This window comes from Protopterus annectens, chromosome 4.part0 (assembly GCF_019279795.1).
Source record: "Protopterus annectens isolate FY-2018-M chromosome 4.part0, PAN1.0, whole genome shotgun sequence".
Taxonomy (NCBI): Eukaryota; Metazoa; Chordata; order Ceratodontiformes; family Protopteridae; genus Protopterus; species Protopterus annectens.
The window spans coordinates 1,044,234,188-1,044,246,619 of NC_056733.1; the positions used below are offsets into that span (position 1 = coordinate 1,044,234,188).

Consider the following 12,432-nt stretch of genomic DNA (forward strand, 5'->3'; position numbering starts at 1 on the left):
TTATGTATTTTTATTTTACATTTGTTAACCGGGAATGTCCGTCTGGGCACAAGTCCTTTTTCAGCAGAGGCCCGGGGAGAAAAGCCCCACATAAAAGTAAGCTAATACAACAAAGGTACAATTAAAATATAACAAGACATAGTAGAACACAGTTAAGTATACATTGTGAGACACATGGTTGATTACACATAATACAATATATGTTTTGTGTTTATATGTACATTTAGTAAGACTGAATCCAATATAGTATCAACATTAGCAGCAAGTAGGTTAGTTAGGAGCCATACATGGACATATCCAGTTTTTGGATAGGTGATTTTTTTTTAGTAAAGGTTTAAACTGAGGTGAGGTTGTGGTGGATATTACACTGGGAGGTAAAGTATTCCAGATTTTAGCTATACAGTTGGAGGAGGGATTTCCCCAACCTGATTATTGGCAGTAGAGACCTTTATCAGAGGTCTATTATTGGATCATAAAGTTCTGGTACTGGAGTATGGCTGTAGTAGAGTTTTCAGGGCAGGTATCTTTTCTTTCTGATGGAGTAATTTGTGGGCCATGGTTAGTTGGGTGTAACGTAGAAGTTGAGCAAACTCAAGCTACTTAAGCTGTCTCAGTGCTGTACAGTGATGAGACCTGGAGTTTGAGTTGGTTGCAAATCTAGCGATTTTATTGTAACATGTTTCAAGTTTTGCAAGATCTGATTTCCTAAGGTTGGTGAAAATGGGTGATGCGTATAGTAAGGTTGAGATCAAGTGTGTTTGAGCTACTGTGGCTTTTGTGTTGTCTGTGAGATAATGTTTACTCCTGTACAGAGTACCTAGTTTTTTGTGGACATTTTTTATTGTTTGAGATATACGGAGATCAAATCTCATATTATTGTCTATTTCAACACCCAACAGCTTAGTATGAACTGTGGGAGAGATTCTGGTTTTGTTGACAGATTTGATAGTGAATGAGGAGGGGCTGTTTTAGTTTTGGTTGGATGAAATAGCATAAGTTTTGTTTTTGTTGGGGTTCAGAATATGATGAGAGTTTGTTAGCCAAGTTTTGATTACAAGAAATGAGTGTTGGTAAGCACTAGTAACTCTAGAATAGTAGAGGCAGCACAAATTACAGAGGAGTCATCGACATACTGAATTAGGGATGCATGTGGGACTGAAGTGTGGAGGTTATTAGTGAATAATGAGAAAAGGAGTGGATCTAGTATGGACCCCTGGGAGACACCTATGGTGGTAGTTAGAAGGGGTGATAGATCTTCTTGCCATTGTACTACTTGCTGGCATCCAGTCAAATAGTCTTGGAATCAGTCAAGTGCAGATTGAGAAAAGTTTATTGATGAGAGCGTGGTTAGGAGTTTACTGTGGGAGACCATATTGAAGGCTTTTGATAGGTCTAAGAAAATAGAGGATACATATTTGTGGTTGTTTCTTTGTTGGTTTATTGTGTTAGTAAAAGATAACAGGGCCATGGTTGTACTGTGATTTGGATGGAAACCATGTTGTGACTGAGGTAATAGGTTATTTGTTTAAAGGTAGTGCATGAGCTGTGTGTGTAGACAATTCTCTCTAATATTTTGGACAGTGATGGTAGGATAGCGATAGGACAATAGTTGGTTAAATCAGTACAGTTTCTGCCTTTGTGAAGTGGAATTATATGGGAAGTCTTCCATAAGGTTGGGATTTGGTGTTCAACTATGGATCTGTTTATAAGTACTGAAACTGGGTATGCTATTGCTTCAGCTGCTATTTTTAGATATTGGGGTGGTAAACTGTCTGCGGCTAGAGTAGTGGACTTCAGTTTATTAAGCATGTTTGATATTGTTTTAGTTGAGACTGGTTGAATGGAAAAGAGGATTTTAGTTTTATTGGGAGTTGGACTGTCTAGGACTGGGGAGAGTAGCTGCTTATTATACAGGGCTGCTATAGATTTGGTAAAGTATTTATTGAATTGGGTAGCTATGTTATCTGTATTATTTGAGGTAGTGGGTTGTGGAGTAGATGTTTTACCTGGTTGGAGTATGTTTTTTATTGCTGACCAGACATTTTGAGGGTTCTTTTGGTGTTTATTTTGGACATCGTACTTTATTTTATCTTGCCTGATTTGTTTCTTAGCTTTGTTTCTGAGCTCTTGGTATTCTTGTTTGGCGGTATTGGATTTAGTTTTATGCCACTGATTCCATGCTTTATCTCTTACAACTAATAGAGACCTTGTTTCTTTTTTTAGCCATGGGGCATAATTAGATTTTACACATATGGTTCTGGTTGGAGCGTGAGTATTTAGAATAAAGAGGAAGGTTTTATTGAAGTGGTGGATAGCATCTTCCAGGGAAGATGTTTCAGTGAGAGCCAATTAGAGTGGACCAGGGAGCTGATAAAGTGTTTGGGGTTAAACTGCTTTGTGCTTCTTATTTGTTTGTAAATTACTTGTTTCTTTGAGTTGATTCATTATCTGATTATGTAGGTTGGGAGATGATCACTTAGGCAGTCTGGAAGACAGCCAGAGTACAAAATGTGAAGTGGTTTGTTAGTTAATATCCAGTCTAGTACTGATTGTTTATTGGACATTTTATTAATCCTGGTAGGAGTTTGTATGAGTTGGGTAAAGCTATACAGATTAATGTGATTAGTGGGATTTTGAGAACTACAAGCTGACCAGTATAAATTAAAAGTCTCCTAGGATAATTTTTTCTTGGGGTAGGGATTTGTCAGACCAGCTTAGTATGTCTTCTAATGTAAGGGTATTGTTGCCGGGAGGGATGTAGGTTCCAATTAGGTTGATATGCTTATATGAGGTCAGGATAAGTTTGGCAAGTAATACTTCTGCTTTGTCAAAAGATTAGATGTTTTGTTTGGAGGCTTCTAGTGTTAGATGATTTTTATATAGAAAGGCAACAGCACCGCCCATTTTACCTGATCTGTCAAGTCGTAGGATATTGTATCCTTGAGGGAGAATATCATTATTGGGAGTGACAGGTTTAAGCCATGTTTCAGTGAGTAGGACTATGTCTGGGGAGTATAGTGTTAGAGTGGCATGTAGGTCATGAATTTTGTTACTGATACTTCTAATATTAAAGTTTAGAATTAGAAGGTCAGATTTACCCCTAGTAGAGATTCCTGAGCATTGCATTTTCGGAATGTGCAGTAGTAAAATAGTGAGGATTTGTATGTGGGCCAGGGTTGGGATGAATGTCACCACTGAGCTAAGTTGGAGGTGATAGAAACAAGAGTTTTCAGGAATTTAAGTAGGTGCCTATCATATTGTAGAGAAGGAGTGGGTGTGGTGGCATGAGGAAGTAGGGAATAGTGAGTGAAATTATGTATACATATGTTGAAGATGGATGGTGATATAGCGATGTTAGCAGATGCCTGGGTCAGATTACTGTGTGTGGAGATAGTGTGGTGTGGGACAGGTTGTTGAATGGTAGTATGGTAGCTGGAGTTGTGGGCTGCCACAATTAACAAAGTAAGAATGACAAGGTGTGTTAACATTGTTTTGATTATTGGGAACTTAGCATTGCAAAATCTCATTGTTATAGTTATTAAATGCATATCATTGGAGAAAAGATATGTTTAAGATCTCTAGGTAATTTAGTTATGACTGAGAGGGTGTAAGTACCTTCACTGTGCATAGAGAGGTTGAGTAGTCAGCATGGTAGATTGATGGAGAGTGTTGATTGGTTGAGGTAGATAATGCTGATTGGTTGAGGTGGGGGTGTGGTTAGTTGAGTAGAAGTGAAAGGAAAGTGGGGGTAGGTGAGAATGGGGGTTGGGTAAGGAAGCGGAGTGAGCCCCAGCGAAAGCGAGTGAACAGAGCGGGTTGAGCCTGAAAGCAGGGCTCTCACTTTCTCAAAGAAAAGCAGAGATCGCACTTTCTCAAAGAAAAACAATCAGTCAGACCTGTTACCACTTATTTCAGTAGCAATTACAGGACATGACATGCAGACTTTTTGTTTTATTTTAGTTTGTATTCTCTTTCTTTCTCTTTTGTTTTATTTGTCTTTAACTTACTTATGCCCTTATTAGCAATGTGGAGTGGGGGTGCCCGTGTAGATAGAAAGTTTGCTATGGAGAAAGGTATTATAGCGTCTGCTATATTTCACTATTCTACATCTTATTTATCTTGTTTTATCAGTACATAGACATACAAGGGAGAAAAATTCACGTACTTTAAATGTGTCTACTTATATATTTTGCTGGAGGAACTGGGACGCCTAGAGGGGAGCCCTTATCTGTGTGCATACCATTTAAAGATAGCATAGCAAATAGCATTGTATGCTCGCAGTCACACAGAGTGATACATACACTGTTGCGACACGTTAAGCAATTTCCTGATGTGATTCTGTGGGCAGTGCAGTGTCCAAGCTATCGCTTTTCAATGGGTGGTCAGCACACAATTGTTAATTATAGGGAACTGTAAAAGATAAAGAAATAAAGAGAAAATTACTAGATTAGGTAGGACATGGGTAACAAAGATGAGATAAGGTATGGTGGGAAGAAAGGATTACATAAATTAAAGTATCAGTGAGCTTAATATATGCAATAGTCCAGTATGATTCCCCGTACAGAGTGGAACAGTAGTTAGCAGTTTTTTAGTTCAGAATGTCTATGATATACACTATACAGGACAAACAATTCTCATTAGAAAGAGCTAGTTGCATGTTTCAGCACAGAATCTAGCTTCCACTGCTTCCTGACTCACTTACCGGCTATAATTACTTTATGTACCTATATCACCAGAGAAGGAGTCAGTCTCTGGCTCCTACTATAATTTAGACCAAATAGTAGATGCAGAAGGGTAATCATATTAAAAATGAATCAGCTCTGGGGAGATGTTCTGTTATCATAGCATTCTGCGATGTGTAGTTTTAATAGCCAACAAAACTCCACAATCTGTTTCTTCTCATGGAGGAGAACTGCACATAGGTCTCATGCTGTTACCCTTTCCATATCAGTGTCTCATCCTTTCCTTGCTTGGTGCAGAACAACTGTGATGATTTTCACTGTATCTTAAAGCAAAACATTTCAGGGTCCTACCAACATGTCCATGATGCTCCCCATTACATTATGTTTTCTCTTCAGCTCAAAATGTTCCACTTTTACACAACAAACACACTCTTTTTTTCTGATATTTGCTCAACTGTATAAATCTCTGCTCATGCCAAAGGCATTTCATTCTCTTCCCTTTATCTTTTGTATTGCTTTTAACTGCATACTGTTTACCAGATGATTTTTTTTTTGTATGGGTTCTACAACTGGGCACATTACTCCAGATGTGAAATTCTTAGTGCCCCATGTAGTAAAAACATGATTTCAGCAAACAATACCGTGAATTGCAGCATAAAATTATTTCCAAATATATATAATGTTTACTTTTTTGTTTGCTGTGACTTTTGATGTTACAACCAATATTTTTTTTGTTTTTTCGGAAGCAAAGATGATTTCAGCATCTACTTGAAAGCATACTTTTTTTAATACAGTCAGTTGGAAAGCAATGGAGGGATATTAAAACACAATCAGTGTGTCTTGTTTTCCTAAGTAAGGCCACTGAAATGATAAACGGAACACCCTTGTGTTACATTCCTAACTCCTCTTCATCCTTTTCTCACCCCCCCCCCCCCAACTCAGCTCTTTACCCTCTTAAAGTGCTCCACCACCATTAAATCGAACTCTCAGCACTGGGGAGTTGTTACTTGCTCCGGAACTTTTGCATGCCTTTTCCCTTTATTATACTAAAGCAAAACATTTTCTTCTTCCTGACAATAACAAAAAAACAAATCTGTTTAATTTCAGACGATTCAGAACAAAAAAGAAAAACTTCATGTTGACCTCCAGTTGTGGTATAGCAATACATTAAAAAAAGTGTGGTATGCATACAGCAAAAACTCGGTTTAAATTATTTAAGAGAATACTCTAAACATGGTGCTTCTTGAAGACACTATACAAAATCATCTGCACACATGAAAATGTGCATTAATATATATCAAGTGGCCCATTGACATCCACAGGTTGCGCAATAATTTGCCAGGTGATCTTTACTAATAAAGATGAGCTGGGGCATGTGGGAAATAGGGAAGGATGAAGCAAATAAAGCAAGTAATGGCACTTAGAAAGAGTATGCGAGGGTACGTCATGCTAGAATTGTCAATGTTTGATTAGCATTCCCTGCTGACACCAGGGCTATAACTTCTTTGTAACTCAGCACACAAGATGCTGTACATCTATACAATACTTACACATCAGGAGCTTACTACCAACAGAGAGCCCTAAGGTTATTTATAGTAGTCCAAGATTAAGTCTGGCAGCTTGTGGTAGGGGCAGAACGCTTGACGTGCCCTCCCAACCAGCTGTCCAGACAAGAAACATATCCTGGAGCTGCCACTGCTGCACATATATAAGTATTAAAAAATATTTAAATTTAAAAAATAAAAATGCAGAAAATAAGTAAACTGAAACTGAGTATGGATAATCTAACAGTTTAAATCACAGCAGCTGAGAAGTAGGTATAGGTTTGACACATAGGTCTGAATATCTTCACACAAGAATTTTGGACAAAGCCAAAAAACATGGGAAAACATCAATCAGGGACATATTTTAAACCTGAAAAGTTGCTAGAGTAACAGATATTTTGCATTAGTGTGCATTTTCTGAAAGATGCAAGGTCTGAAAATCAAATATTAAGCAACTTCAGTCCTCAATGACTTACCAGAAAACTACATATTTATGAGGAATAGAATAAAAAAATAAGACAAAATCTGGAAATTCTCTGAAATTCTGAACACGTGGAAGGCATGGTTTGAAAATTGCTGCACATTTTTATCTGCTGCCACACACATGGGTGGCATACCTCTCAACCTCTTACTGCAAGAAATCTGGACAAAGCCTGACAAAATGGGGGGGGGGGGGCAAGGGCCCAAAAAGAGGGATAGATTTTAAATATTGACCTTGTAAACTTAGAAAGTTGCTAGTGTAGCAGAGTTTATTTCAACATACATTTTCTGAAGGATTTGCAGTCTCAGATTCAAATGTATGTTATTATTTAGTTACTTCAATCCTCAGATCATCCCAGTGATGTGCCAGAAAACCACACATTTTATGAGGAATAGACTAAAAATATAAGGCAAAAATATAGACATTCTGTGAAAATCTGTACAGTTATGAGGTACAATGGGTGACAAAAGGCTTCTGAATAAAATACAGTCTGCGGTTGATTCAATACCTCTTAACTCTCCAGATTTTTTTAGAATGCGCTTATTTCTGCTTGATATTTTTGTTCTGATCTTCATAACACGTGGTTTTCTAACACATCACTTAGGAATGAAATCACTAAATAATGTCATGCACTTGAATTTCGGTGTTCAGGTCCTCCAGAAAATGCGTGGCAAAGCAAATCATGTTATTCTTGCAACTTCCTAAGTTTATAAAAACAACATTTAAAAAAATATCCTGATTTTCAGGCCTTTGTCCAGATTTCTTGCACTAAGATGTTGTTACACCAGGCTACTACTTAAAACTGTTTCCAGTCGCCTTTCATTAAATTTACAACCTTCAAACGTTTACTTTTTCTCCCAGGAAATATCTTAGTTCTGTAAGCCGTAACGTAGTAACAATGTAACAGTGATTATTGATAAAAGTCTGAATTCCAAATGTGTGACCCGCGCTCACATTACGTCACTCGGGAACGCCGCTCGAGGGCCGGGCATCAGGAGGGTTCTTTGTGACGTCACAAGCCTTCCTGGAACGGCGTATAATTGAATTGCGGCAGCTCGGTTCCTTTCAATCTGTTGTCTCTCAGCCCCCTCCTGCTGCACGAAGCATGGATTCTCAGCTCTGCAAACTCTTCATCGGTGGTCTCAATCTGCAGACAACAGAGGCAACTCTTCGGGAGCACTTCGAGAAGTTCGGGGAGCTGACGGACTGTGTGGTGGTGGTGAACCCGCTGACAAAACGCTCCCGATGCTTCGGCTTTGTCACTTACGCCAACGCGGCAGAAGCTGATTCCGCCATGGCGGCGACGCCACACGTGCTGGATGGCAACAATGTGGAATTGAAAAGGGCCGTGGCAAGGGAGGACGCCGGTAAACCGGGTGTGCACGCCAAAGTGAAAAAGATTTTCGTTGGCGGTATCAAAGAGGACTTGGAGGAGGAAGATCTCAATAACCACTTTTCACAGTTCGGGGAGATCGATAAGGTGGAGATAATTGCAGATAAGCAGTCTGGCAAGAAGAGGGGCTTCGGGTTTATATATTTCTCCGATTACGACTCTGCGGACAAAACGGCGGTCATCAAGTTCCACACCATCAACGGCCACCGCGTAGAGGTGAAGAAGGCCGTGCCGAAGGATGAGCTTGGCTCAGGGAGGCCTTCAAGGGGCGGAGCACGTGGAGGAGGTGCGCGAGGAGGCCGTGGAGGTGCACGCGCTCAGAACGGCGGTGGCAACTACGGTGGTGGCTATGCTGGTGGCTACGGCACTTTCGGACAGTCCTATTTTGGTAACTCTTCTTATTCTGGTTACTCTGATACCAACGGGCTGGGTAGCTATGGTCAACAGCAGTCCAGCTACGGCCCCATGAAAGGGGGTGGCTATGCCGCTAGGAGCTTCAGCAGTGGACCTTACCGAGGGGGCTATGGAGGCGGTTACTTTTAAAACCTCAATGTGACTGCAAGCTCAATGTCATGTCAGATGTGAACTGTTATTCCTGAACTGGTCGTCTTATCCTATTTTTTAGTACATGTTTTAAGTTTTGCTTCAACCGCCCTTATTCGCGAGACACGTGCAAATTGAGGGACACTTTGTTCCTCTGTACAGTTTATACCCGGACTGGTTACATTTTGTAAGGCCAAATGTGGTTTATTCGACTTTGAATTCACTGTAAATTGTTTTTACTTTTTATTTTTAAATAAATTTCGTGTTCATGTTTCTCAGAGCTTGGCCTGTATCCCTAATTCCAATAATGCACATTTTAATCACCACATGGTGTTCTATAATGATACATTCACTGCATTATGTCTGATAATTGTATTTGGTTATTTAAAATGCAGTAATCGATCCGTGAGTGGGTGCAGAACTACTACAGAAGTATGCTTCATTTTTAAGTTGTATGACGCGGCCATTTTGTCTTGATTTTTCCAAGGAATAATTCGGTCTTCCATCCTCTTGATTTTGTTTTATTATAAGGTGTTTCTCTAAATTAGTAGATTTGCTGTGAGATGAGTTGTTTGTATCAAATGCATTCATTAAGGAAGGAGATGGTAATACGTGCCCCTCCCCCTCGTGCGTTTCTTTGTTTCTTCAGTATTAACAAAGGGTGGGCTGGTGTAGTTCGTCCCCCTTCCCGTTTTTCTCGGGGGCATTGCACCGTACACTGACCATCTGTTACACTGACCATCTGTTTTCGTTGTTTGTAGTTTAGGCCACAGGTGGTGCAGCATACCTTTAGTATTGTCGGGTTGCTATTGCTTGTAGAATAAATTCACTGCAGTTAATGCACTAAAAATAAATTGGTACAACATTTTACAACTTACTCCGTTCCACAGTGTCCAGACGAGATATGACTAATTCCTGCATTACAGCAAAGTATGTTAATGCAAATGTCACTCGTGTTGGCATTTGGTGTTTGGGTAGGGATGGGGTGGTGTGTGTGATCATTGACTGTTGACAAGTCTTTTGTCTTTAGTGTCTCTGGTATGACTTGCATGGAAAATCTTTAGTTTTATGGTAGGCTGGAAGCTCAGTGCGGGTTGTTGAGGTTGTCAGAACTGCTCTACGAAGGGATTCAACATTGGCTTTCTAATATCTCTAGGATAGGATGACTTTGCAGTGTAGTAAGTGTTAGGCTTGGCATTTCTGGTCATAATTGATAAAGGTAATTGGTCATTCTATCCATTTTGAGTGGTCTTGTATTTGAAGTACATGTATATTTTTTATCCATAGGTTTAATTCTTTTGGCCAGGACAGTTTCTATTAACACTGCATAAATTCTAAATTGAGTTGAACAATTACCAGTTAACTATGCTATGTTTTAAGTGTTTGAAAAAGAGCACCACTTTAAACTGGTAGAATTGAGTGGGTGTACACCCCAGCCCTCCCAGCTGTTTGGGTTAAGTCCTTGCAAACTTTTACATTAGCCCACTTCAAAACTTTACTAAAAGTGCACCTAAAAACATGCTGGCTATGCCCTTGAAACTCCCACCCTGCCCATCCGACCACTACCTTTCTTTCCACTCCACTAACTACCTTGATTATAGCAGCCTCAGATGCTCATAAGGCAGTACTTATTGTACAGCAGAAACTTCTTCTTGTTATACTTGTTAATGTCTGTTATGTACTTCACAGATAAAGATTTTAGTTGTCTACTGATGTACTATGTTCTTTATCTGTAAATATGTTGTAAGTAATTGCTATTAGCAATGTAACTGCTGTCTGTTTATCTTAACTGTGGAGCTTTTCTCCCCGGGCCTCTGCTGAAAATGGACCTACGTCCAGTCTGACACCCCCGGTCAACAAATATAAATTAAATTAAGATGCAACTATAGCTATGCTCTTTCTAAAATTCTGCCATTTGTAGGCTTGTGGCCCCCAAGTTTGAGAGAACATACTTATTGCAATTGTCCAGGCACAGGGGCCAGACCTTTGAGGGGGAGGTTAGACACTGATACCGAGGCTCTTCCCAGTTTCTACAGGCTAATTGTTTGCATGAGGATCTTGTTTGTGTAGGGTGGAGCAGAGTGCTGGGCAGGTGTTTGTGCGCTAGTTGGGTATAATATAGATGGTAGGACCACACGAGCCAATTGAGTTCTGAAACAGCTTGGCAATGGTGTGAGCGGTTAGGCTTTTCTGAGAAATTTGGCGTTTTTTTATAGGATTTGTTACTAAAGGTTGGGTGATAGGTAGTGCCATCTTTACTAACCATCTTACATTTGTTGACCGGGATAGTCCAACTGGGGCAAAGCCCTTTTCAGTGGAGGGCTGGGAAGAGAAGCACCATACAGTACAACTATAAATTGTACATGCTGCATTAAATGTAAAAAAAAGGTTAGCGGTCTAACTTGAGACTAATGTACATTATATAGACCTAAAAGTGAACAGATGATAGATGACGAAATTCAGTAAGTTGGTCGGTTACTAAATGAAATCGACAGGCTATACAGTTAATAGGTTAAAGAAAGTGAGATAGTAAGGACATTCTTTAGGTAGGATGTTAAGTGTCCTATCTAGTCTGATATTCTTTATAATTCCGTAATGGGAGGGAAGGGCAAGTAAGGTGCTGGCTAGTTTTGGTGTGGTTGTCCAGGTAGAACTTGTGACAGTTTGCTTAGTGTCATCTTTATTCTTTTGAGAATGTGGCTCAAAAGTGTGTTATCTATTGTCATGCCCATCAATTTAGTGTTTTTCCCCACTATTTCAGTATATGTAGAAAATATTTTGAAATGTCGGGTGGTTTTGTAGAGTGTGGCCAACCAACCCCATTCCTTTGCCAAAAGAGCAGGCTGCAGGTGATGTGTAATAAGACATGGGCATTCTGATTACTGCCACGGGCATGTGGGACAGCTCTGGGTAGATGGAAGCTTACATGTACTAGTGCTAGAGACAAGGTGGTCTTAGTGTCTGTGGGTGACTTGTGTGGCTGTTAGTGGACTGTTCCAAATACACATGAAGCACTTCAACTTGCTTCCAGATTGTGCTCCCCTACTAGAGTACAGAAGGTTTTTTTTTTTTTTTTTTGTATCCACAGACTAGCTTCTTACCATTGCTACAACCCAGGAACTGCACACAGGTCTAATGTAGATCAGTTGCCTTAAATGTAAGGATATATCACATGTTAAGCCTTTCTTTCTGCATTTGCTAGTCTTCGGTTTTATATCCACAGCTGGTATGTGCAACCAATTTAGCTTTGTCCCTTCTGTGCACAGCTGTCCATATTTGTTACTAATTTGGTTTCCTGTCATGGGGGGGGGGTCGGATGGGTGTATTACAAGTTATAGTCACTACATTTCTGTTTGTATTCCTTGTTTTCTCTATTATGTTGGGGTATGTTGAGTTTGCCAGTTCTGCTGTTCCTTGGGCTGGTTTGCAACAATTTGGTGTTTTTTTGAGCTTGTGGAGAGACCAATTTTAAGGAAATTGTAAGCTTCATTACTGTCTGAAGAGGTTTTGGCAATGGGTCTGTCACTTGGTTTAGTGGCCATTATTGAAGTCTATCTGGTCAATAATGCAGTTCAGCAGTTTTGGCTTGGATTGCAGAACAGTTGGGAGAGGGTGTGAAAAATTGGTATGTATAATTAGGAGGGGAATGGGATCTGGCTTGTTCCTGCAAAACATTTTTTGGTGTTTATATTCAAACTGCATCATTGACCATGTGGTTTTGGTCAGGTCCTTTATCATTTGACATGGATCCTTGACTCAGATTGGTGAGGATGTCAGTTAAGCTTAAGG

At 39.8% G+C, this 12,432-nt stretch overlaps 1 protein-coding gene and 1 long non-coding RNA gene across 2 annotated transcripts in view; one reads left to right on the forward strand and one right to left on the reverse strand.

The window, feature by feature from the left end:
- Window positions 1-12,432, reverse strand: part of LOC122799727 — a 311,843-nt gene that overhangs the window by 244,590 nt on the left and 54,821 nt on the right. The gene's annotated exons all lie outside the window — the stretch shown is intronic.
- HNRNPA0 (heterogeneous nuclear ribonucleoprotein A0) lies at window positions 7,718-8,923 on the forward strand. The gene has a single exon (XM_044068982.1). The coding sequence runs from the start codon at window positions 7,813-7,815 to the stop codon at window positions 8,641-8,643; it is 831 nt and encodes a 276-aa protein (XP_043924917.1). The 5' UTR covers window positions 7,718-7,812; the 3' UTR covers window positions 8,644-8,923.